The following is a 23,053-nucleotide window of genomic DNA, read 5'->3' as shown; positions in this document are numbered from 1 at the left end:
CTTTGTCGAAAATACTGTGACAGTTTTTGAAATCCATGGGAAAAGAAAATATGTAAAATACACTACATCCACAACTGCAAAGCTGGAAGGTCACCCCTTTCATCTTGCAAACCAGCTTGCATTTATCCTAGATATTCAAGCCCCTATATATTACCACTTCACAGACTGGATTACCTGAGGGACTTAGTATTTACATTGACCAGTAGAGATGCAAGGTCATAAACAAAGACAACTCCTCGTGGATCCTGCATGTTTCTGGCTCCATCTGCCAACTGACCGCGTTTGGAAGCTTGCAACGTACCCTCTAACCACAAGAGTCAGTAGCAGAGTAGAAGGGCTCAGAGTAGGCTCTCTTGCTGCTCAAGTGACCAGTCAGCCACCTGTATAGGGAAATGCTCGATGCGGAGCTGTAGTCCAAGATGGTACCCACTGACTTATAGATTGTAAACAAAATATTTCCCTCATCCTGTGTCTTGATGCCACCCTGTTCTGCCATTACTCGCTGGACCAAAACACTGCTGTGCCAAAGCACTAGCCAGTTTTTCAAACCAATGATACAGCCTTAAGGGTGATTGGTCACTTATTCTAACTAGACACTTTACGTTGGCAGTCCACAAAGCTCATTTACCCCTTCCGGCAAGATATAAGAATTTAGAGATGGCCAACTCTGTTCACAAGGCTCCTTCCCTCTTCTTTACGGCTACCTTATTTTCTCCATCTTCTTCATTTCTTCTACACTGCCCACCTCAGCATTTTGATGCAACCATAGAGTGTCATAGCATATTATTTAAGCAATAAATAATTTTACTCTCCGATGGGTTTATCCAATCCATCCTTGGTTGCTGCGTGTTGCATCAGCCAAACTTTTAACCCGAAGGGAGCAGCACCCCTTGATACCTGCCAAGCAATCGGACACCAAGGTGATAATGGCAAAATTGCAGGTAGACTAAGCAAACAAGCAAATTAAGTAATACCATACATTTTAAGAAAGTGGAAGGTTTTAGGTGACTCTGGGGAAAACAAACATATAGCCCTCATATTTATGGGGCTCAAAGGAACATTTGCTCCTCCGAGTAAACATTTTGTTTTGCTCTCTCTTTATTTGTGTACATTGAATGGGAGGTTCCTATTGGTGTCAGACTCAGCCTACTCCTCCTCCAGACCCCGCACAACTTACTTCCACATGCTGGGTGGAGATCTCAATACGCCTTCACGATTTGTTTGGAACTTATCACTGAAGAGGAACTTTACAGTAAGTGCAATTTCCGTTTCTACAAGACTCTCGGGAATAAATAAAGAGCACACATACATCTTAACAATGATCATAGATCAAGGGTAAGTTGCACCTAATTTGTTGGCCAGTGAGGCTCAATAATGGTTTCCATAAAGAATTGAAGAAATCGACTCACTGAAGTAGTGTGATAAAATGAAACAACATATATTGTAGACTAATAATCAAAGCCCATTTCCTCTCAATTTCAGAAATAAGCTACATCAAGCATAGTTTCTCTAATGAACCGACCACTGCAGAAGTTTTCCTGATCCAACATCATCACAAGAATGACATTTACATTTATTTGGAACTTTTACTGCTTCCACCCAAAAACTAAAACGACCAACGTGACCATTAATTTTACTAAAAAATTATTTGTTGCGTCCTGGATCTGATGATACAAAGTGCTTGTTAAGGCTTCTAGATAATGAGACAATTACCACTGGATATATAGTGAGGGTGTAACGCACATACTCGTCGAAGACAAAGTTTTCAAGAATAAACCTTCGATGGGAAAACATTTAACAGGAAACAACAAATTAAAATACGGCAACCAGTGACAAGATGCAAAAAAACTTACATTGGCTCAAATAGGAAGTAACATCACTGGTGTATGTTTTCTTTTCAAACAAAGACAGACACATCAAGATGGAGCATGGCTATTGTTAAACGAAATGCATAACCCAAAATTGATCTATCACTTGTTTTCAACATGATGCCATCTTTTTACCAAAAATGCTAAATCATAGACAGCTGTTGGAGAAGCAACAACGAAAGCAAAAACAAGCAGCAGCTTTTTCCTAGACGTTTCAACGAAACTGACGAGCACTATCAACATGTTTTTCGATTACCTGAATTCTTTTAACCAATATTGTTCAATTGGTTCTTAATTTTCTTCCACCATAGTGTCTTTCCACGTTTCGCATCACATTCTGTACTATGGGTCACAATCCTTAAACAACAGGGAAGTACTGTAGTTGTTTCTGCCATTTATACAGATCACGAGCTTCCGTCACCAACATCCATTGTTCACTGTGCATGAAGCGCTATAGTTCAGGTGCTACAAAATGGTACTTCACCCACACATAAATGGCGAACAACCTTAGGAGTAGAATCACAGGCGTGTTCTCTTACCTTCATAAACAAGACAGGTCCATGAGAACAGGGGAAGGGTAAGAGCTGCTCCCTCTTTGAAAAGTAGAATGCAAGAAATGAGGGGCCCGATTCACAGAACAAACTTAAGACTAAATCCTAAACTTAGTACCATTGTGGTATTCACAGAATGCACCTAGTACTTCTGGTATTCACACAATGAACTTACAACTTTTGCTATTCACAGAATGAACTTAGGACTTTTGCTATTCACAGAATGGATTTACGACTACTAAACTTACGTCCGCACCCGGGCCGGAATTTCCGCACCCGGGCCGGAATTTCCGCACCCGGAGCGGAAAGTCCGCTTACGGGCTGGAAAGTCCGCTCACGGGCTGGAAGTTCCGCCTACGGGCCGGAAAGTCCGGCTACGGGCCGGAAGTTCCGATTGCGGGCCGAAATGTCCGATTTGGTGGCCATTGATCATTTGAGCCAAGGGTGAACACCTGTCCAAGTCTCTACCATCCCCCACCATGCATCAGCTGACACACTCCAGCCAATCCTAGCTCGGCAGCATGTATAACTGCAGAGCAGACACACACAAACCCTTTCAACATGTCACTGAATGTGTTTGTTGCACTGCACCTTGCCATGCGGCAAAACGACTTGAGGAGGAGGAGGAGGAGAGCCAGAGCAGAGAGGATCTTCAGACAGAGGATCAACTTATTTGGAATGTCCAGTCAAGATGTAAGGGCCAGGTACCGTTTCCCTCCAGAAATCATCTTGGATATGGTATGTGAGTGGGAGCAGGAACTTGACTCCGTGACCTGCTGCTCACATGCAATACCAGCATACCTAAAGATCCTATCTGCGCTTCATTTCTTTGCCACTGGCTCATTCCAAAGGGTCTCCAGTGACCATGTGGGCATATCCCAGGCGAGCCAGTCGCGGTGCCTGCATCAGGTACTGCGATGTATCACTGCAAGATCCCACCACCACATACATATGCCACCGACACTGGCCCTGAGACAAAGGGCAGCACGAGATTTCTTTCTCATTGCACAATTTCCACGTGTGATGGGTGCAATTAACTGTACCCATGTGGCCCTTCAGCCACCCCGCCACATTGCACACATCTTCTGCAACAGACACCGATGGCATTCCATCAACGTACAAGCTGTCTGTGATGCCAGAGGGAGGTTCATTGATGTGCATGCGGTGTTCCCTGGCAGTACCCATGACAGCTTCATATTCCGCATGTCACCTCTTGCCCGGCGGATGGCTGCGGGAGAATTTGGCAACATGTGGCTACTGGGTAAGTACCAAGCGTTAGAAAGGAGGAATATGTGTTTTTGAAATACCCCCAACAGTAACCATTGTACTATAAGAATCATAAAGCTAGATACAGGGCCCAACTGACAATGCATGTAATACAGTATAGATCATGTCCTGTGCAATTCAAAGAGGGAAATGTAACCAACTGCCCTTTCCCCTCTCCTCAGGTGATGCTGGGTATGCACTCACCCCACATCTCCTCACCCCTTACAGGCGTGCAGACACTGTACCACAGCGTAGGTACAATAGGGCACACATACGGAGTCGAGCCATCATAGAGAGCACTTTTGGTCTGTTGAAGTCGCGATTCAGATGTCTCGACCGTACAGGGGGGGTGCTGCAGTACTCCCCAGAAGTAGTGTGCAAGATCATTTTAGGCTGTTGTGTCTTGCACAACATTGCCTTAACGCATGGCTTACAGATACCGCTGGAACCTCGGCTAGCTATGAATCTGGGAAACCGGGCCATGGCACATAACCGAGGTCAGGGCATGCAAGTCCGTGAGCAGCTCTTTGCCACGTTTTTCACATGAGCAACCTGTAGTGGAATGGACTAAATGTGGATTGCTGTCTGTTGCCAATGGTGAAACTTGGATATACACGACTGTGTCAATAAATTCCTTCCTGAGGCAACTTTGCAAGCCACACTAACTGCATGTTAATCACAGCTCTTGACAGTAGTCAAAAGGTTGAGCCTGCTTCAGCACATGTGCCCATGTCAGCGATCAGTGTAGTGGATGTCCCTAAAGAATCTATTGCCGCAGATGGAAGATGATACATGTACTGAGAGACCTTGCCGGACCTCATGAGGATGGGTCACTTAATCAGAAAAGGCCATAACCATAGCATTGTCAGACCTGTGCCATCAACAGATGTGACTCCCCCACAAATGATGCGCCCACGACGTGAGTGATGCAATGGGTCAATCAGACACCATGGGGCAGATCAATGTGGGACTTGCGCCCCTTTCACGCCGCCGTTGCGTCACTTTTGTGACGCAGCGGCGGTGCAAAGCCAGCGCCATGCTGCGGGGTATGTACTATATGACGCATCTGGGTGATGCGTCACGTTGTAAAGGCCTGCGCCACATGTAGGCGTTCTGGCGCAGGGGGGGGGGGCTTCAGGCGCAGGAACGCCTCCTAAAAGTGGCTGGGTGAAATCTACAATATTTCACTCAGTCACTTTTAAGGCCATGCTGCGTCAAAACCCTGCGCCTGCTTGAAGCAGGCGTAAGGATTGACGCAGCATCATAGGGATAGGGCACCCCCGAGCATTGCTGGAGCTGCGTTGCGCTTGCGACGCAACTTCAGCAATGCGCCGCCTTTCCAACGGGGGATGCGTCACGCATCTGCACATCCAAGCACCACGGTGCACCGCATTGTCAATGCGGCGCATCTGTGTTGGCGCACGGGTGGGCAGATGCATCGCAACTCTTCTGACGCATCTCTGCTGATTAGCAGAGATGCGCCAGAAGTCGTAAATCTGCCCCCATGTGTCTGTGATATATCCACACTTCTCCAACCCAATGTTCCGTAACACATCACACAACTCTGCAAATGAGCACCTAATATGGACTACATGTATCATAATGCACAGCAGGAGAAACTGAAACAGAAACTGCAGAAATGTCTTGAAATGGTCTCTTCCCCCTCGTGTCACATTTTAATAATTCTCACATGCACTGTCTTTTCTTTTTTATCCACAACAGAACAGCAGGATGGCAGTAGATTTGATTCCTGATTGTGGATGGATCTGGATGAATACAAAATGGCTGCCAACTATTTCCTGTGATGTATTTCCTGCCTCCCACTCCCTGTCAAACATTTCCTGTATGGAATTATATGTTCCGGGTCATTTTCGGAGTTTACGGCCAAAAACCGGAAGCTCCGATTACGGAGCGTACGGCCCTTGTGCGGACCCCTCGCTCCGGAACCGGAAACTGCGCTTACGGGCCGTAAACTCCGAAAAAATGACCCGGAACACATAATTTCATTCAGGAAATGTTTTACAGGAAGTGGGAGGCAGGAAATAGTTGGCAGCCATTTTGTGTTCATTCTGAGTCATCCTCTATCACAGACAGATCCTCTGACATCCTGCTGCTCTCATCCTTCTTATTATCCCCATAATGGCTGAGGGTTACGAAGAGAAGGCACCCCCTTTCACTGAAAGTGAGTTGAACATCTTGGCTGAGGGGGTGCTGGGAAAATTTCCTCAGCTATATGGGGACCCTGAACACCAGCTGAGCAATGCAGCCCGGGCCAGGCTGTGGGCCAACATCGCTGAGCGCTGCAGTGCAGTGGGAGTCCACACCAGGAGTGCGAGGGCATGCCGCAAGCGCTGGGAGGACCTAAAACGGTGGGCCCGGCAAAAGGCTGAGAGAGCTGGTGGGCCAGGCTTCCCAGCACCATGTGCATCGTCCTCGCCTATCCCCACTGTACAGGAGGGTCCTGCGAGCAGCTTGGCCGACCCTCCATGCTCAGCTGGAGGAGCATGAGCAGCAGGGACATGGTAAGTGCATCATATGCTAAATGTGTCTGGGAGTATGATGTGAGTGAAACAGTGCTGTACCATTGTGTGTCCGATGCCTCCATTCACAGATTCCGTGTCCATGCAGCAGACACCAAGCTTAAAAAGGCACACTGTGGCATATGGACTGTACAGGGCAGAGTGCATTTTGGGAGTTGGAGTTTCTTCATGACAACTGGCTAAATGAGCCATAATTGTGCATTTACACTGAAATCTGCTCTTGCCGCACCACTACAATTGGCACTAGGAAATCATGTGTGCATTGGATGAGCAATGGTACAGACACTGTCCAGTGTGCGCATGGCAGGCCAAAGGGTATTGGATGCTATGACTTGCATTGCATTTTTAGAGTTTGGGTTCCAATTGTGACAAAACATCATGTGCCATGGAGTCAAGACAGACTTTGACATCCTTGCATCACTCTTAAGCGCTTCTAAATTTGCAAGGGGTGTCCACTGACAGACGTCTCAGCCTCAGTGGCCTGTTTCACATTTCACATGTACAGGTAGCTGTCACTAAATTCCCCCAGTGTTCAGCGGTGTACTGCATTACCATATCAGTCACCAAAGCCAATTTGTGCCACTGGATTGTCAGAACATGTGTGGGGACAGCCAAATGCTAGACTCACAATTTAGCTACAGAAACAGCCCAGAGCCTCAGTGCATGTGTGACCCACATTCGCCACTTGTCGTGTCCCATACAATGCTACAAAGCAGATGACACTTGTCCAGACCTTAAATAGCTGTGACTCCCTATGAATGGCCATAATCTGAGATTCTGGACTTCATGTTCTCCATTGGTGGACTGCTTTTGGAACCTGCACATGTAGCTGTGGCAGGACACACAGATCACCAGAATGCCAGGTTGAGGGTTAGCCAATACAGTTGTGTAAGCCACACACATCCACGTGAGATGGCCATGTCAGACTCAATCCAGTAAATGACGGTGAACATACACGTAATGTCAGCTCATAGACACTGACAACTATTGAGTGTGATCAGAGGAAAATAAGTCTGACCTTGGCTCCTCTATGAATGTGTCTCGTCCTGCATGACACAAACATAACATTCGGATTTTGCTTCCATTTCAGCAGGCACAGCTGGCGAAACAGAAGGGCAGCAGGACCAGGTCGGAGCGCGAGGCCACCAGTGCGGCGGCGGCTACACCCTCTTTCCACCAGCGAGGAAGAGGAGGATGAGGAGGGACCCTCAATATCACGAGGCAAGGGTATTGCGCCCACCCGGATTGACAAGGGACACCCTGATGCTGGTGCCACATCCCGGGTGGAGGCTGCAGACATTGAATCGGGGGGGGTGGGGTGAACACGACACCTCGGACCATGAGGTGTTGGAGAGCTACTCTCCTCAGGACTCTTCACCTGTGGTCCCTGAAGAGGTGTCCTCGGGGCAGGCCAACAAACAATCTGGGCCTGCCATCAGCCCCTCCCTACCTCTAGAGTCCCCCATTCCATCGGGGGCCCCAGCTGCATCCCCTGCAACCAGTCCCCCTCATCGTAGCCGCCAGCTCCACAACATCATTGGCTCCGGACCTCAGGCACCACATCCCTCCTGTCCCCCCCAGGCCCCTCCCGGTGTTGTTCCTCCTGTGGCTGTGCCAGTGGACTTGATGTGGATGTGTGAGGGTCAGCCAGACATGTCCGCTCGCATCATGCAACAAGTGTGTATTGAGGTACACATGATGCGAGAGGACATGCTCCGAACAATGGCCACCCTCACCACCACCAGCAATTCACTGACCGCAGCCATGTCGTCTGTTGTCTCCCCAATCCCTTCCCATACCACCGTCAATGTCTCCCCCTGTCCGTTGCCCCACACTGTTTCCCCCCGTACTCCTCGTGTGGCACGAACCCAAGTGGTACCTGTTCCTGCACCCGCCAGACGTGTGCCTGCATCGGACTCTGAGGATCTGGACATTGTGGTCCTAGAGGATGACCAGAAGGACACTTGACTTTTGACGTGAACAATTATTTCATTTTCCCCTTGTAAATAGACTGTTTTCCCTGACACTCCCTGACGTGTTATATTTTTGTCGCCCCACCCCAATCCAGGTTCCCATCTCCCTCTGCATTAAGATCATCATTTGTTTTCCTTTCTCCCTTCCAAACGGACGGTTGTTCTTTTGTACCTTCTTAAAACACAATTAGGAATACTAATAACTTCCACTTGTTTGACTTCATTCTGAATGTCTGGTTCTGAATATGGACACATATTGGTGAGTCATCTGCTATGCACCTAATGGCTTGTTGCAATGATGGGTTACACTTGTAACTGTGTCACACACACACATACCTTCTCACATATCGAGGCCACCTACATCGTTACACAGGACATGATACACAACAGAATTTTATTTTTGGTAGGTGTTTATTTGGTGCACACACAATCACGTGGTTACATTGTCCTGGGTTCCTGTCACTGGTGAGTGCGACGCTGCAATTTGGGGGGAGGTGACCGCTCGGAGTGCTTAGGTCTGGCTCGCCGCCTACGAGGAGGTGGGTACTGTCCAAGGGACTGTCCAGGGTCATCTACATGTGCTGGGGCAGATGGTGTATGCACACTTGATGGTTGTGCCTGGACAAGGGCAGGTTGTGCACGTGGTGGGAGTGCCTGTACAGGTGGTGGTGGTGCTGGTTGGGCAGGTGGCGGGAGTGCCTGTACAGGGGTTGCTGGTGGTTGTGCACGTGGTGGGAGTGCCTGTACAGGTGGTGGTGGTGGTTGTGCAGGTGGCGGGAGTGACTGTACAGGTGGTGGTTGTGCAGGTGGCGGGAGTGCCTTTACAGGGGTTGTTGGTGGTTGTGCAGGTGGGGGCAGTGCCTGTACAGGTGGTGATGGGGGTTGTGCAGGTGGCGGGAGTGCCTGTACAGGGGTTGGTGGTGGTTGTGCAGGTGGCGGGAGTTCCTGTACAGGGGTTGGTGTTGGGAGTGCCAGTTCAGGCCGCTGGTGTGGATGTCTCCCTTTGCTCTGTTGCTGTGCAATTGGTACAGGTGTGGGGATGTGCTGTCCTGTGGGCAGATATTATGGCTCCCCTCCCTGCGTTGACCGTGAAGGGAAAGGTTGGCTCACTCTCAATATGCCCTCCATCATCTTCATGGCCAAGGCATGGTGTCTTGCACTCTCTTCCCTTTGGATGGATAGCATGTCTCGCATATTTCTGGACATGTCCTGCCAAGTCCTATCCATCCTTTCCAACACTTGGTTCATCCTCTCCACCGCCTGCAGGGAGTCCGACATGTCGGATAGGGTAGCCTCTATGGCACTAATGTCCTGCCTCACATCGCTCTGCTGTTGGAAGAAGTCCTGCTCCCACTGGTCATCACAGCCAGGTGCAGCCCCTCTCTGCAGCTGTCTGCCATGGATAGGACCAGCAGGTCCTACAGCAGGGGGGGGGGGGGGGGGGTGGCAGGTGGGAGCCTGTGGGCAGGTGAATGGTGCCCAGGGGATTCCGGCAGCACAACAGGGCTGGTGCTGCCCCCAGATGGTGGAGAGGATGGCAGGGATACACTGTCTAGGGAAGAGTGGGTAGGGGAACCACCATGTTGGTCCTGGACGTGAGGACTGTGAGGGAGTGATGTCTGTGTTGTGATGCGTGGGTGCTGTGGCTGGTTTGCTCGAGTCTGGGGACAGGCCATGGTATGCTTGGGAGGAGGCTGACGGACGTTGCTTGGCAGAGGAGTTGATGCCCTGACCGATTTAGCCAATCTTGCACGATAGCGCGCATTGGCATCTTCATCGTCATCAGACATGTAGTCCTCATCATCCACCAAGTAGACGTCCTCAGGAAATTCATCCTCCTCCTCCTGAGCAGTGCTTGCAGCCGACATCACAGCTTGGAGGATCAGGGGATTCTCCCTTCTGATTCCCCGTCGGCCCGCACTGGTCATAGGCCTGTCATCCTCGTCATCAGCATCCCCTGGAACAGAGGTTTCAACCGTATTAGGGATTGACCTGGAATGACATGTGGTGCAACACAAGGGTTTGTATTAACTGTACTTTGCATCAACAGATGAGGATCATGTGACCTGTGTAGGGTACCACCACAAATGACAGCTCACACCATAGCACTGAGGTGTTACACAGATACAGGAAAACTCACCAGCTCCAGCCACAACTCTCTGTCCCTTGGTGTTCCCCCCTAGTGTCACCTGCTGGACCTGTCTCCTCATGGCTTTTGTAGGCCTAGCTGTCCCTGAACCAGCAGCTGTAGAGGGAAGATTCTCAATTATCTGCATCACCAATTGTCAGACAGGCACATGACACTACTGATTTGTATTTCACTTTGTACACAACTGCTGATTACATGCAGAGGGGAATCAGGATCTCTGTCATGGCTTTGGAGTCGAAGCCAGTGACACACCTCATGCCAGAATTACCTGAAGGACAGGTGCGCGATGGTTTCAACGCTGCAGCCAGGCTGTCATGCAGTCCCCGGGATGGTGCACGCTGCTGTGGTCTCATCCTGTCAGCAGCTGTGATAAGACATACAGGTCTATATTTTGCAACCACAGATGGAAGTTCTGAGCCAACATGTCATTCTCAATGTCCATTTGTGGGTAATCCAGAACAATGTGCAGCATGTTTAGCTCCTGAACTTTACATTTGGGCACCTGCTCACATGCAGCAGTTGCCAGCCGTTTCCTCCACACAGCAGTGACATCAATAAGATGGCACATCAACAGACACACCTCATGCTAGAATTACCTGAAGGACGGGTGCGCGAGGGTTGAACTGCTGCATCCAGGATGTCATTCAGTCCCCGGGACGGTGTCCGCTGCTGTGGTCTCATCCGGTCAGCAGCTGTGATAAGACATACAGGTCTATATTTTTCAACCACAGATGGAAGCTCTGAGCCAACATGTCATTCTCAATGTCCATTTGTGGGTAATCCAGAACAATGTGCAGCATGTTTAGCTCCTGAACTTTACATTTGGGCACCTGCTCACATGCAGCAGTTGCCAGCCGTTTCCTCCACACAGCAGTGACATCAATAAGATGGCACATCAACAGACACATCTCATGCTAGATTTACCTGAAGGACGGGTGCGCGAGGGTTGAACTGCTGCCGCCAGGATGTCATTCAGTCCCCAGGACGGTGTCCGCTGCTGTGGTGTCATCCGGTCAGCAGCTGTGATAAGACATACAGGTCTATATTTTGCAACCACAGATGGTAGCTCTGAGCCAACATGTCATTCTCAATGACCATTTGTGGGTAATCCAGAACAATGTGCAGCATGTTTAGCTCCTGAACTTTACATTTGGGCACCTGCTCACATGCAGCAGTTGCCAGCCGTTTCCTCCACACAGCAGTGACATCAATAAGATGACACATCAACAGACACACCTCATGCTGGAATTACCTGAAGGACGGGTGCGCGAGGGTTGAACTGCTGCAGCCAGGATGTCATGCAGTCCCCTGGATGGTGTCCGCTGCTGTGGTGTCATCCGGTCAGCAGCTGTGATAAGACATACAGGTCTATATTTTGCAACCACAGATGGTAGCTCTGAGCCAACATGTCATTCTCAATGACCATTTGTGGGTAATCACGTACAATGTGCAGCATGTTTAGCTTCTGAACTTTACATTTGGGCACCTGCTCACATGCAGCAGTTGCCAGCTGTTTCCTCCACACAGCAGTGACATCACTAAGATGACACATCAACAGATACACATGTATGAGAAGATTACTGATAGGAAGGGATAAATGACCCGGATTCCTCCCCATTAGACTGCTTTCACCTTAGCCATTCAGACTTACATATTTCCAGAGTCTCATGTTGTTTGTTATCAAGTCAGTAAGGGTTTCATGTGTGAGATTAGCAATACTCAGGGACATTATGTTGCTCATTTGTGCTTCCCCACGCATGAAGTCACACATATTTGTATGAGAGAACACAGATGTCTTATGTCCATCCTTTGAGTGTCCTCTCTTTGCGTACTCTATTTCCCAGATCATGGTACTACTTAGCTGACGACGATTGGTGTCTTGTACAGCAGACATCCAAACCTCATATGTCAAACACTCATCTATACATGTGAATACAGTAGGAGAGGAGGCAAGCAGAATGTAACATTTGGTTTATACTCACACATTGCGGATAGGCTGAGAGGCTTTGATGCCTTCTGCCTGCACTGGATTAGCGTGTTGCTCTTCAGCCTAGTCATTTAGCAGGTGTAACTGCATGAAGATTCACCTTAGCAGGCCCTAGATTCATCTCAAAGGTACACTACTGGCATCAGTGTTGGCCTCAGCCATGCTATTTTCATCATGGTGTTTCCTATCATTGAATTGCAAGCGGGTTGTGTTTTGGTCACTTCATATGACTCATGGTACTATTGAATGTCCATTCTGCACTCACTTGGCATACATTTTGTGTCATCCTTTCATTAGCCACCAGGGTCTGATCTTGCATGGGTTCAAATGCCATATGTGAGCATATTGTGATGCAGGACAACAGTGTTGTAATACACATACAACATACGGCGGACGTGAAAGGCACATTTCATGAGCAGTCAGCCTGATATATTCTTGGGTTCCCCTCCCTTGGCCCAGCACCGGAACAGTGTGTGGGCCCTGAACAGATGTCACAGCCAACCTTGTAGCAGAAGTCAGTGTGTGTCTTTGATTCTGGGAGGACCTCGTTGTACCTACAATAATAACTGTGTTTTGCTACTTTACATTTCCGCAGCCACATGTGATGCACTAGATTTCTGGCACAAAGGATGAGCACAAGCAGTTGTGGGCACCAGCGTCGCTGAAGTGTGTTATACGAAAATTCATGATTGCTCCCACATGACTTTGAATGGGCCCACTACCTGGATGCAACTAATATCACAATGACATGTCTACGGATCCTGATGTGAGGTCCACTATCGTGTTTTGTTGATGGGCAACACAAAAGCCAGACAATGTAAGTGGTACATGACCAGCTGTGTGGACTGGGAATTTGATCTATATTGGAAACATTCAAAGTTGGACAGTGTATGCATTGTCAATACTAATGACCCTGGGATCTCACTTGTTCATCATTGCCATATTTCAGTCAATTAGTTTGATTGATTACGTCTACAGACACCATTACAACATAGTGGGGACACCCCTTTGAGTAGTTGTGGCACTCGATAACAGGATTGGATTGGCCACTTTGATTTACCAGTCGGTGAGGGTGGTATGCCTATCACTGTACGGTGGCAATTCCTCCCAGTCGATGCAGGGACCTCTGCTGCGGCTGTGCTCTGGCTGAATGTGTCAATGGGTGAGAAGAGAGAAAACTAAACATCTGGAATATGTGCTTGTGGAACATTTCTGTGATTTCCCCATTTCTTCTGCATGCTAACAGTGTTATGCAGTACTGCCGCTGACTGGGCAGGTAGGAGCAGTGGTGCATTGGGGACGTAATGGCGTGGCAGGGTGGGAAGTGTACAACAGAATAGGTGTCTGACTTTTGGATGTGATGATTCTCTCACCTTCTGCTTTGTGCTTTAAGCTGGCACAGGGTGATTAACTTCTTTGATATTTAGTGGCATGTTTCCACGCCCCTTGTAATACATTTACACCGCTGTTGCGTCACTTCTGTGACACAGCGGTGGGGTAATACAGGTGACACATGTAGACTTATTCACGATGTTATGCATCTATGGGGATGCCTCACGGTGTGCGTACCTGCGCAACATTAAACATGCATCAGCTGTGATGTAGGCAGGGTGTGTGTTTATTTGGTTATGCCTCGTACAAGTGATGCATTGTAATCGACGGCATTTCACGTAGTCACTTTTCATAGGGTGGTGCCATGCAAACTTAAACCAGCTTGAGGCACATGTAATGAGTGGCCCTGAACGTTAGGTGTAGGCGGTCCATGGACATTGTTGGAGTTGCGTCACACTTGCGACACTACTCCAGCAGAGCACCCCCCTAATGCCATCAGTTGCGACACCCATCTGTCTATCCCAGCGCCACAGTGCACCGCATTGTCAAAGTGACGCATCCGCGGTTGCACAAGAGTTGGATTGCGTGTGGCATTGTTACTGGCGCATCTCTGCTGATATTTGTCAATTGCTACTTAGCGGGCTGGTGTATTACTGCAACTGGACAGTGCCCATGTTTTGTGAAGTTGGGGAGGGATTTGCCATTTCCATCGCTAAGGATTGTGGGACTTGTAGTGCTACATACAGAGGGTGACACAGGAGTCTCTGACTGACGGATTTATTTATACACTTTGGACTACTTCCTTATTCACACTGACAGTGCAACACAGACATTCTATTCATGCACTTTATCTTTTCATCCCACTTACCTGGTACCACGTAGCGGACGTCACTGACAGGCAGCCCATGGACCAAGTGGGGGTGTATGGTTGTCAGGATATCCTCCTCCAGTGGGGTGAGGCGGATGCGTGGTCCAGAGTATGCGGCTGGGAGGATCCGTTGTAATTCAATCCGGGAGTATTTCTCCTTTACCCTCAGCCGCTCATCCTGCCATTTTTTTTTTAGGTCCTGGACAGTGCGCCTCTCCTCCCCCAATGCTGTGACAGCTGTGGATAATTGCTGCCACAGGGCTGCCTTCTGTGTCCCACTGGTGTAGTAGGGTGGGAGTCCATAGAGGCGTTTGTGGTGCCTGACAATGAACTCCACAAGCATGGTGGTCTCCTCTGCTGTGTAGTTCCTCTTTCTCTTCAGGAGGTCCATTTTTCTTAGCCGGTGTCAGCTTGCAAATACAAACTCCGTGTGGCCAAACCTGTTCCTTCACTGTGTGCTGCTTTTAAATGTTTTTTGCTGCTGGTCAATCAGTGTTAATTGGCTGGATCATGGTGGGGGATGGTAGGCCCTAGCAACATGATGGCTAACTGGAGCTGTTGGCTGGGATTGGCTGGAGTGCGTCAGCTGATGCATGGTGGGGGATGGTAGGGACTTGGACAGGTGTTTACCCTTGGCTCAAATGATCAATGGCCACAGTTAATGTAGTCTGGTCCCAATTCTGATTTTCCGGCCCGAGAGCGGAGTTTCCGGCTCCGGAGCGGACTTTCCGGCCCGGAGGCGGACTATCCGGCCCGCGAGCGGACTTTCCGCTCCGGAGCCGGAAATTCCGCTCCGGAGCCGGAAATTCCGGCCCGAGTGCGGACGTAAGTTTAGTGGTCGTAAATGGATTCTGTGAATAGCAAAAGTCCTAAGTTCATTTTGTGAATAGCAAAAGTAGTAAGTTCACTCTGTGAATACCAGATGTAGTAGGTGCATTCTGTGAATACCTAAATGGTAGTAAGTTTAGGATTTAGTCTTAAGTTTGTTCTGTGAATCAGGCCCGAGGAGTTTAAATGCATATGTGTTAACTCAGAGCAGGGACACCTTGGCTAGAATCTGTGCTACTTATAGCTTAGACATGCACTGGAAGTAGTTTGGTTTATGAACTAAATTAAAGTAAAAAGGTCTGCCACAAAGCATGAGTAATCACTTAAAAGTTGCCCAACGATCAGTCTTCCTGTTAATTTTGCAAGCAATTGATTTGATATATCTGGAGAGCTGCAAGTAAATGTATCGATTAGAGAGAGGAGGCTGAAGTAATGACCAGGGGACTTAATAAAGATGTAGATTTCTTCTTTATTTGGCAACCCCGAGTGAGGCCCAGGCAAGCAGCAATGTCACCAGCTCCAATGCATCTCCCTAACATTCTAACACACATTAATAAGTACTGAGAACACTCTAAGTGTTCTGATTCTTAATTCCACAGAACCAGGACAATTCTTCCAAAGAGAAATACAAAAAAAACAATACTACACATCCCCCTTCTTACAGAAAAAAAAGAAGAAAATTGGAGAAAAAAACTGTAAAAAAACTGGTGAGACTGCACAAGATAAAATGGAAATTGTGAATCATAGTCTTCAAGTCACTTCAGTTTCACAATGGTTCTACCGAAGGTGCTAATTTTCTTTCCGCTAAACTCACCTTGCCCAGAGCCAAGGCACAGCTCAGAGCAAGCTTCATTCCTCAGATCATCTCCACTCTGAACACAAATATTGGAATCAACAGGATTGGAAGAAGACAAACTCTCAGTGTGGACATTAATCCACCAATAGTTCTGCTCGTTGTTGAGCATACTTCAACATGTGACAAGGAACATTCTTAACTAAAGATAAACGACTCATATGGCATACACTGCCATCAGTTAATCTCACTGTGTTGTTCATGACCTTGACAATTTGTACAGGGGCACTAAATTTGCTTTTACCTTTAGCTAACTTTCTATTGGATTTTACACAAAACCATTGACCAACAGTCAACTTTACATCATGGACACCATGTTTCATTTCAAAGTTTTTTTTGTCCTTAAGTTGAGAAGTTAAAATACAACTCCTGATCTTTTTTGTATCTCATTCCACTTGTTTGCTTCTATTCATCCAACATGGGTTGATCTTAGAGTGAGGAATACGGCCTCTCACAACACCAAAGGGACTCTCACCTTTGGCATCGTGACTAGTAACCCTGTAGGTCCATTGCATTTTCTTAAGTTCACAATCAATATTTTTCCTGCTTTGATTAGTCAATTGCAACACATCCTTAATAATGCAGTTGATCCTTTCCATGCCACCATTTCCCCTAGGATGATAGAGAGCAGTGCATCTATGTGAAATCCCTACCACCTCAAGTAATTCCTTCATTTCAACACACATAAATTGGACACCATTATCTGTAAGAATGGTTTGAGGGAAACCTTCACACAGAAATACATAGTCCAGGAATTTAATGACACAACTAGTGTCAACTTTATTGACAACTTTAAGTTCAATCCACCTTGAAAACAAATCCACTAACACGAGAATATACCTCTGAGACTCATCAGACCACACAATGGGACCCATAATGTCCAATGCTTCATCATACCAGGGAAGAGAAGTGCAACCTAAAGAGCTTAAAGGAGGGTTGAGGGTTTTCTGAGATTTATCAGAATCCTCACATTCCATGCACGATCGCACAAACCTCTCTGTTTCAATATCAATTTTAGGCCACCAATAGAATGATTTGATGTTTTTCTTAGAACATGTTATACCAATGTGACCTTCATGATAAAAAATAACTAATTTTACTCCTTAAGTTGCGTGGAGGAATAATCTTGTCCCCTATCTTAACAAACAAACCATCAACTCCTAGTTCATTTTTAACTTCCCATAACTCACCAAGCAGTTTGGATTTAACACAACCCCAACCACATTGAATTTTGGTCCTGACAAGGTTAAGAGTTTCATCCTCCTTTTGAGCTTTTTCCCACTCTTCTTTTTGTAAGCCTTTTTCATTGTCTTTCGAAAAAAAACTCGCAACACACACATCATTCCAAGGACTGGCATCCACTTCCCTCAGAGGGAGAGACATTCTAATAAACAAAACAGGAGTGACGTTCTTTTTCCCCGGAACATATTTAACATCATAAATAAAATCTTGTAGGCGCATGGAAAGTCTGGCAATTCTTGCAGATGTCCTAGATGATCAGTATTAAGCAATTTAGCTAAAGGCTTATGATCAGTTTGAACAGTAAACCTCCTTCCGCAAAAGAACTTCCGAAAATGTTCTGAGCCCATACGCAGGCCAGTGTCTCTCTTTCAATAACGGAGTATTATTGTTCCGTGGGGGAAAGTGACCTGGAGGTGAACGCTATGACAATTTCTGCGCCACATCATCAATTTGAGTGAGGACACAGCCCAAACCCTTACCACTCACATCAGTAGCGATAAAGATTGTGGCAGAGGGATTAAAAGCTTGTAACTTAGAAGCTTCGCTGATGGCCCCCTAATATCAAGAAAAGCATTTTGACTTAAGTTAGTCCATTCAAATTTGGACTTGTTCTTTAATAAAGAACGCATTTCATAGGTTCGTTCTGAAAAATGTTCAACAAATTTAGAGATAATTTCTGCCAAACCCAGAAATGAGCATAGCTCATCTTTGTTCTTGGGAGAAGGAGCTTTGTTGATTGCTTCTAAAAGTTTCTCCTTGGGTTTGATACCTTTCTCGCTAATTTCATATGCCAGGTAAGTGGCTTTTTTTTCAGCAAACTTACATTTACTCATTTCAGCAGCTAAACCTTTCATACAAAGAATGTTGAGTACTTTCCTTAAAATTTCATCGTGATGCTGTTTAGTTTTACCCATAATCAAGATGTCATCTTAAAAATGTCACCTCTTTTAAGTCACTGAAAAGTTCAAACATAAGCCTTTGGAAGAAGGCTGCTGCAGATGCTAAACCAAATGGCATACGTTTGGATTGGAAGCATCCAAAGGGTGTGCAACAGGCTGTAAGATGCTTACTTTTTTATTCAATACAACCTGGTGATGAGCAGCAGACATGTCTAAAGTGGAGAACCATTTGTCATTTCTAGTTAAAGTTAACATTTCGTCAATGTGTGGGAGAGGAAACTGATCCACGATGATGTTATCATTGAGACCTCTCAAATTCACACACAGCTGCACCTTGCCATTGGCACGTCTGCCTACAACTAGGGAGATACCCATTCAGAGGCTTCTATGGGATCTATGATACTAGAATCCTGCAATTTATTTAATTCTGACTTAACTTCATCTCTAACAATGAAGGGAATGCTGCGTGCTTTGCGAATTTTAGGTGGTGCTTCCTGTTTTAACCTAATAACATGAGCAAAACCCTTCAATTTTTCGATTTTGCCATTGCGGACAGCTGGAAATTCATGTAAGACCCAGGGGCATATGTATCAACATCTCCATTTCCGATTCTCAAATAGTGATTTTTAAAGAATCGCTATTTGAGAATTGCAAAACGGGATGTATTTAAACAATCGCAAAACTTTTGCGATTTCTTAAAATTCCTTAATTGCGATTAGCAACTTGCGAAATCGCAATTAAGGAATACCTTCCCATTCCTTCCTATTGGCCAGGAGACCCATAGGAATGAATGGGAAGTATTTCTCAAATTGCGATTCGCAATTTGCTAATCGCAATTTGAGAATAATTTCAAAGGTGCAAGGGTGTCATGATGACACCCTGATGCACCCCTGAAATGAGCATGTGTGAGCATATGGCGCACATACATGCCCTAAGGGCATGTATGTGCGCCATGTGGCACTTTGTAAAAATCAAAAAAATGCATTTTGAAAGGAAATCGCAAATTACCACCAACTAGAAGTTGGTGGTAATTTGCGATTTCTTAAGGATAATTTGCACAACTTGGGTGCGTGTTACATATCATTTAAGGAATCGCAATTTGCGATTTCTTAAATGCTTACGCAAAATTAAGAAATCGCTAAATTAGCAATTCCTTAATTTTGCGATGGGATATTGGCTCATACATCCCGATTAGCGATTTTTTAATTGCAAACACTGTTATTTTGCGAATCGCAGCGTTTGCGATTAAAAAATCGTTTGATACATATGCCCCCCAGTTCTTACTGTTTTCTCTGGACTGCTGGGATCTAGGATAATCTCAAGTTTTTTCTGATCCTTCCAGACCAAAACTGAGGGTCCCTCTTTAGCCACATACAACTTACATAATGCATGTCTAACCTTGAATCTGAAAACAAGTTGCCTAAAACCAATGACATCAATCTTCTCCCCAGTGTAGTTCACAAGGTTGTTGACCCTTACTACACAGAGATCTGAGTACCGGTACCTTAGCCCCTCCTCTAATCCCAACCCTACCTCTTAGTGGACCTCGCCTTTACTGACCGTCCTCTTTTCTGCCACCCCTTGTCCCACTGCTAAGAGGGCATAGTGAGTGTTTGTTGCCCCTCCCCCTACATGGAAATGCCCCTCCTGCTCTTTTCCCAGAAAGTAGGGTACAAGTCTGTGATGCCAATGGTGGTCCAGTCAGCGTTCTCCTCGAGTCTGAGGATGTGAAGGAGTTGGCCTAACGGCTAGGGTGGTCGACCTTGAATCTGGGGAACCGGGTTCGAGTCTCGGCAAGGACGCTGAACATCCTGTGATTCTGGGCAAATCACTTTATCTCCCCGTGCCTAACAAAAATGAATGTGTCCTCATGTAACGCAACTGGTGCTATGTAAAGCGCTCTGATACCCGACACCGGGTCAAGTTCGAGCTATGTAACAATCCGTATAAAAAAAAAATGTGAAGAGGTAAAGAAAATAAGGGAATTGAAAACCTAGGACAGCGCCACTACCCGCTCATACTCTCTCTTTTCCCAACCATGGGAACTGGCACAAGTGGAGGAGTGTGTGTGGGAGTCAACTCTCATATCATCCAAAACACACTGCTGCCCAACCACAAGAGCTGACATATCCCTCATAGGGGAACAATTGCATAGCGACAGTGTCACAGCGTGCTCCCAGGCAGTGTGGTTCAAGAATTCCAAAGCCGAAACCCAAACCTCTTATGAAGCCTTGGTACTGGAACAGCTTTCATCCAACAGACCCCCTTTGTGTACCGAGGCAACCAACATTGTCAGGATGCCAGTGAAATGGTGAACAGTACACTTCACAAAATGTGTAAGATAACAAATGTATTAGTAAGTGAATCAAAAGCAAACTATGAACATATTACTCACACAAAAATGTAGTTATCCCAGTGTCGCCTTACTATCAAAAAATGTGAAGGACTCAAGGTGTGATATCAGCCAAAAGATTTTTGCCCTGACCCTTGATTTGTTCAACGAGATTTAGGATCCAAAAAGCAAGGATAAGAGATGGGGCTCTCACCAACCATTCCCTAGACATAATTCACAAGGCTGGACACGTATGGTGATTACTTTAGATCTGTCAATAACTCTGCAAGGGGCACTTACATACGTTGAACTTCCCCTTTGTTCTGGATGAGACTTCAAAAACAACTATGAGCCTATATTTTACAAATATCAATCAAAAAGCTTTATTTGATCATAAAAGAAATCATAAAATCACATCAACAGTATACGAAACTCATAGAAATACAAACCCAGATTAAAAGATGATAAACATAATAAAAACAGCCTAAATATATATCCAACAGTTTAAAACAGTAGAGACTGCCTACAACGCAAGGTAAATTTGAGAAATGTTGCAATGCATGCACAAACCTCAGGGAACAGAGCATCTGTAAATATAATAACACAAGAATACATCTGGTCAATGCGGCACTCCGGAGTGGCGAGATTAAAAACCTTTTGGTGTAAATACGATAATATTTACAAAAAGATACAAAGTTTGCCAGGGTTTCCGGAGAGTGCTCAACACAAAGACAGGTAAGGACAGCAGATGAATTAAATTGACCCAAGCAAAAGCAAAGCTGGCATCTAATGGTTCCAAACCCAAATCTAGGCAGGATTAATTTATCCCACGTGTTGGTCACCATGTCGATGTACGGCTCCAAACGTTGTGTTGTTTGAATCAACATATAATCTTTATTTGCGGGTTTCTGAAGTTCAACCTTCCCTATATCCCCTTGCCTGGCGTCCATGAAATGTATTTTAAGCCAGTGTTTATCCATTGTAGATAACAATTCCGGGTTTAAGAAGAAAGAGGGCCAACTAGCTTAGTGAAAACATCCTTGGTATAGCATAACCAATGGATCCAGAGGCCCCTACACAGGATAAGCAGTCCGTTATACTCTTGCCTATAGCCACTGAATCCTGTTCAGGGAGCCAAATTAGCATTGTTTGCCCAGAGAGCCACCTCGAGTTTATAGAGGCCCATGGGCACCCTATCTGGACCTGGGATTTTATTTGCAAATCTAGAAAAGATAGCTACAGGAACTTCCTCCAGAGAAAATTCTGTTTCAAGGAATAGCATGGGACAGTATTTATTTGATACTAACCTTTTCTTTAAAAAATAAAAAGGTATAATTGTAAAAAATAAATAAAACATTAGCAGAGGCGAGTAGTGGAAACGTGAACAGGTTGTAAATACCTAAAATTTCCGTGTGAGGCTGTGTCTAGCCCTGTTATGTATTCATTCATTGTTTCAGTCATCCACTGATTTGTGATATGTATGTCCAGATGCACCTATTCATTATAGTAAATGTACCTTCCTGATAACGTTATGAAATAATTGTTATTAATGAGAACAGCTGTTTCATAGGAGCAGTTTCTTGGTGTGTCTGGTTTCAATTTTACAGTGCACGGAAATGAATGCTTTTGGTCCTCTAAGATGTCATTTCAGTGCTTGGAGGTAGATGCTCAAAGCTTTGAGGACGTTTTGGTAAGCTCCAACATTGTATTAATTAACTCAGAGCAAGGATGTTCATATTGACAGTAGTTTGCTCAGCCTTGTAAGGTGGGATGTCTTTACCTGTACAAAAACTTTGCTTATGCTGGAGAACTAGAGGTGCACATTAAGACACAGAACCCACCACTGTAGTAACAGAGAGTACTATAGAGCTTTTAGACTGCTGAGGGTACACTGAGTTGGAAATCAGTTAGGTCAGAGTAGTGTCTTGGAAGGCAGGTAGGTGTGGGGTATAACGTATTGCAACCTAGAGTGTGTTCACAGTTAGTTCCCAACGTCAGGAACATCTGTCTGTGGGAAGCACTGGAAACAGCAGTAGTACAAATGTTCGGTTAGACATATGTTAAGTCAGGGTAGCTTGACAGCCTGTGGATCTGGGACAGACTTGGTAGGGATGGGACACATAATTACATGGTAAGTCGACGCGGAAGACTCAGGATGCCCTCAATCACAAACACGGATGGGTAGGCTGAGGCCTTTAAGATGTTGGCAGGCCTAGATTTAGCAAGTCATCTGACCTGTCATGGATCATTGAAGGTTGATGGAGGTGAGGCAGGTTCTTTCATATTTAAGGCTAAAGTGTGAGCATCGTCCTGGTTCTTTTCATGGCTGTTATCTTTTTAAGCTTTGTCTGTGCATATGGATGTT

General features: G+C 46.1%; 1 protein-coding gene across 1 annotated transcript in view; it reads right to left on the bottom strand.

The window, feature by feature from the left end:
* Positions 1 to 1,644: 1,644 nt before the first annotated feature.
* LOC146822855 (uncharacterized) overlaps positions 1,645 to 23,053 on the bottom strand; it is a 54,812-nt gene continuing 33,403 nt past the window's right edge. The window contains exon 4 of the mRNA XM_085606319.1: positions 1,645 to 1,777. Within this exon, the coding sequence (XP_085462445.1) occupies positions 1,645 to 1,777 (133 nt within the window). The remainder of the gene's footprint in view (positions 1,778 to 23,053) is intronic.

This window comes from Triturus cristatus, chromosome 5_2, assembly GCF_964204655.1.
Source record: "Triturus cristatus chromosome 5_2, aTriCri1.1, whole genome shotgun sequence".
NCBI lineage: Eukaryota > Metazoa > Chordata > Amphibia > Caudata > Salamandridae > Triturus > Triturus cristatus.
Note: the sequence above shows the minus strand (reverse complement) of the source record. Positions and strands in the feature narration are given on the sequence as shown.